The sequence below is a fragment of the Meleagris gallopavo genome, unplaced genomic scaffold (assembly GCF_000146605.3).
Source record: "Meleagris gallopavo isolate NT-WF06-2002-E0010 breed Aviagen turkey brand Nicholas breeding stock unplaced genomic scaffold, Turkey_5.1 ChrUn_random_7180001860408, whole genome shotgun sequence".
NCBI lineage: Eukaryota > Metazoa > Chordata > Aves > Galliformes > Phasianidae > Meleagris > Meleagris gallopavo.
In genome coordinates this window covers 1-1,622 of record NW_011126173.1, presented here as the reverse complement: position 1 = coordinate 1,622, position 1,622 = coordinate 1, and the positions used below count along the sequence as shown (strand labels likewise).

The 1,622-nt window shown below is 49.1% G+C and overlaps 1 protein-coding gene across 1 annotated transcript; it reads right to left on the bottom strand.

The window, feature by feature from the left end:
- Window positions 1–218: 218 nt before the first annotated feature.
- LOC104915925 (spindle and kinetochore-associated protein 1-like) lies at window positions 219–1,249 on the bottom strand. The gene is made up of 3 exons (XM_010726879.3): window positions 1,030–1,249; window positions 824–948; window positions 219–757 (listed from the first exon to the last, which is right to left on the bottom strand). Exons 1-3 carry the CDS (start codon window positions 1,115–1,117, stop codon window positions 572–574), a joined length of 399 nt encoding a protein of 132 aa, XP_010725181.1. The 5' UTR covers window positions 1,118–1,249; the 3' UTR covers window positions 219–571.
- Between the last annotated feature and the right edge of the window lie 373 nt (window positions 1,250–1,622).

Below are 1,622 nucleotides of genomic sequence, written 5' to 3'. Positions count from 1 at the left end.
GATAGAATGGGAAATAGGGGCAAAAATGGGAAGGGAGGGGGGAAATAGAAGAGGAAATAGAAGATGAAGGGGGAGTAGAACCCGGAAATGGGCAAAAAATGGGAATAGACAGGAAATAGACCCCTATAAGGGGAAATTGAGAGGAAATAGAACAGGAAATAGACCAGAAAATGGAAAAGGAGGGGAAATAGAATGGGAAATAGAACAGGAAATGGGAATAGAGAGGAAATAGGACCCTATAAAGGGAAATAGGGAGGAAGTGGAATCCTATAAGGTGAAATAGGGAGGAAATAGAATCCTATATGGAGAAATAAGGAGGAAATAGAAGAGGAAACAGACCCAAAAAATAGAAATAGAGGAGAAATGGACCAGGAAATAGAGCAGAAAATGGAAGCAGAGGGGAAATAGAGCAGGAAACAGAGCAAGAAACGGAACTAGCTAATTAACACTACCCCTCTCATCCTCATAAATGCAATTAATTAAGACATTAATTAGCCCTGAGCCAGGAGAAGGAAAAGCAATGGTGGGCACCGAATCGAAAGGGACAAAATCAACTGCAATCATGGCTTCCTTACCCTGGAACGTTCTCCAACTCCTCCAGGGTAATTAGCACCACCTCCTTAACGACCTTGGCCTCCTTAATTGGCTTCTTAATGAGCTGAGGCTCCTTTTTCGGGCCACAGCTCAGCTCTGTCGGGATGTTGCTAAGCAAGAGCTCCGCTTCCATCCTCTCCTTTTCCACGTGTCTCCTCATCTCCTGTGCCGAGCTTAATGAGATAGAGTGCTAACGAGCCGTGCTAATTAGCCAATTCATCAACCTTACCTGGAGCACGGCCGCTAATTGCCGCTGCTGATTGAGCTCTCCTTCCATTCGATCCAGCAAACCGTGCAGCTCCGCCATCTCCTGCCCTACATTCCTCAGCACCTCCTTCAATGATGGCTCTCGCCCTAATGAAGGCATGAATTAATTAACGAATCATTAACCGTCCCCCCATAGGGGCTCATTCACCCAATTAGCAGCCGTTCTACCGATAGCCCGCAATTGGAGCAGCTTCTTCACGCAGCCGATCTTGGCGTTGATGTGGCAGCACAAATCCTCCAGCTCCCCGAATGCCATTATGAGATGGAAGGGGCCAAAATGAGGTCGCCAACCGAGCCCGTTTGGGAGTCACTCGGGGGGAACGACACTGCGCATGCGCAGGATTCAAACCGCGCTCCGCGCATGCGCAAAAGCCGCAACAGCAACAATACGCATGCGCTATTCAGACCGCGCGCTCTGCGCATGAGCAAAATGCAACACTGCGCATGTGCCGAATTCAAGCACTCAATGCCCATGAGCTCATACACAAATAGCGCATGCGCAGCACACTACCACTCCCTGCGCATGCGTCAAACAGCCGGAAGTTGCGCATGCCCAGTATTCACATGTGGGGTCTTACGGGGTTAAGGGGGGTTTTAGGATCTTTATGGGGTCATGATGGAGTCCTATGGGGTCAGGGAGGGCTTATAGGGTTCTTATGGGTCCTTATGGGGTCCTTAGAGTCCTGTGGGTCTTTATAGGGTCTTATCGGGGTGTTAATGGGGTCTTTATAGGGTCCGTATAGGGTCGCTGTGTGTTCCTA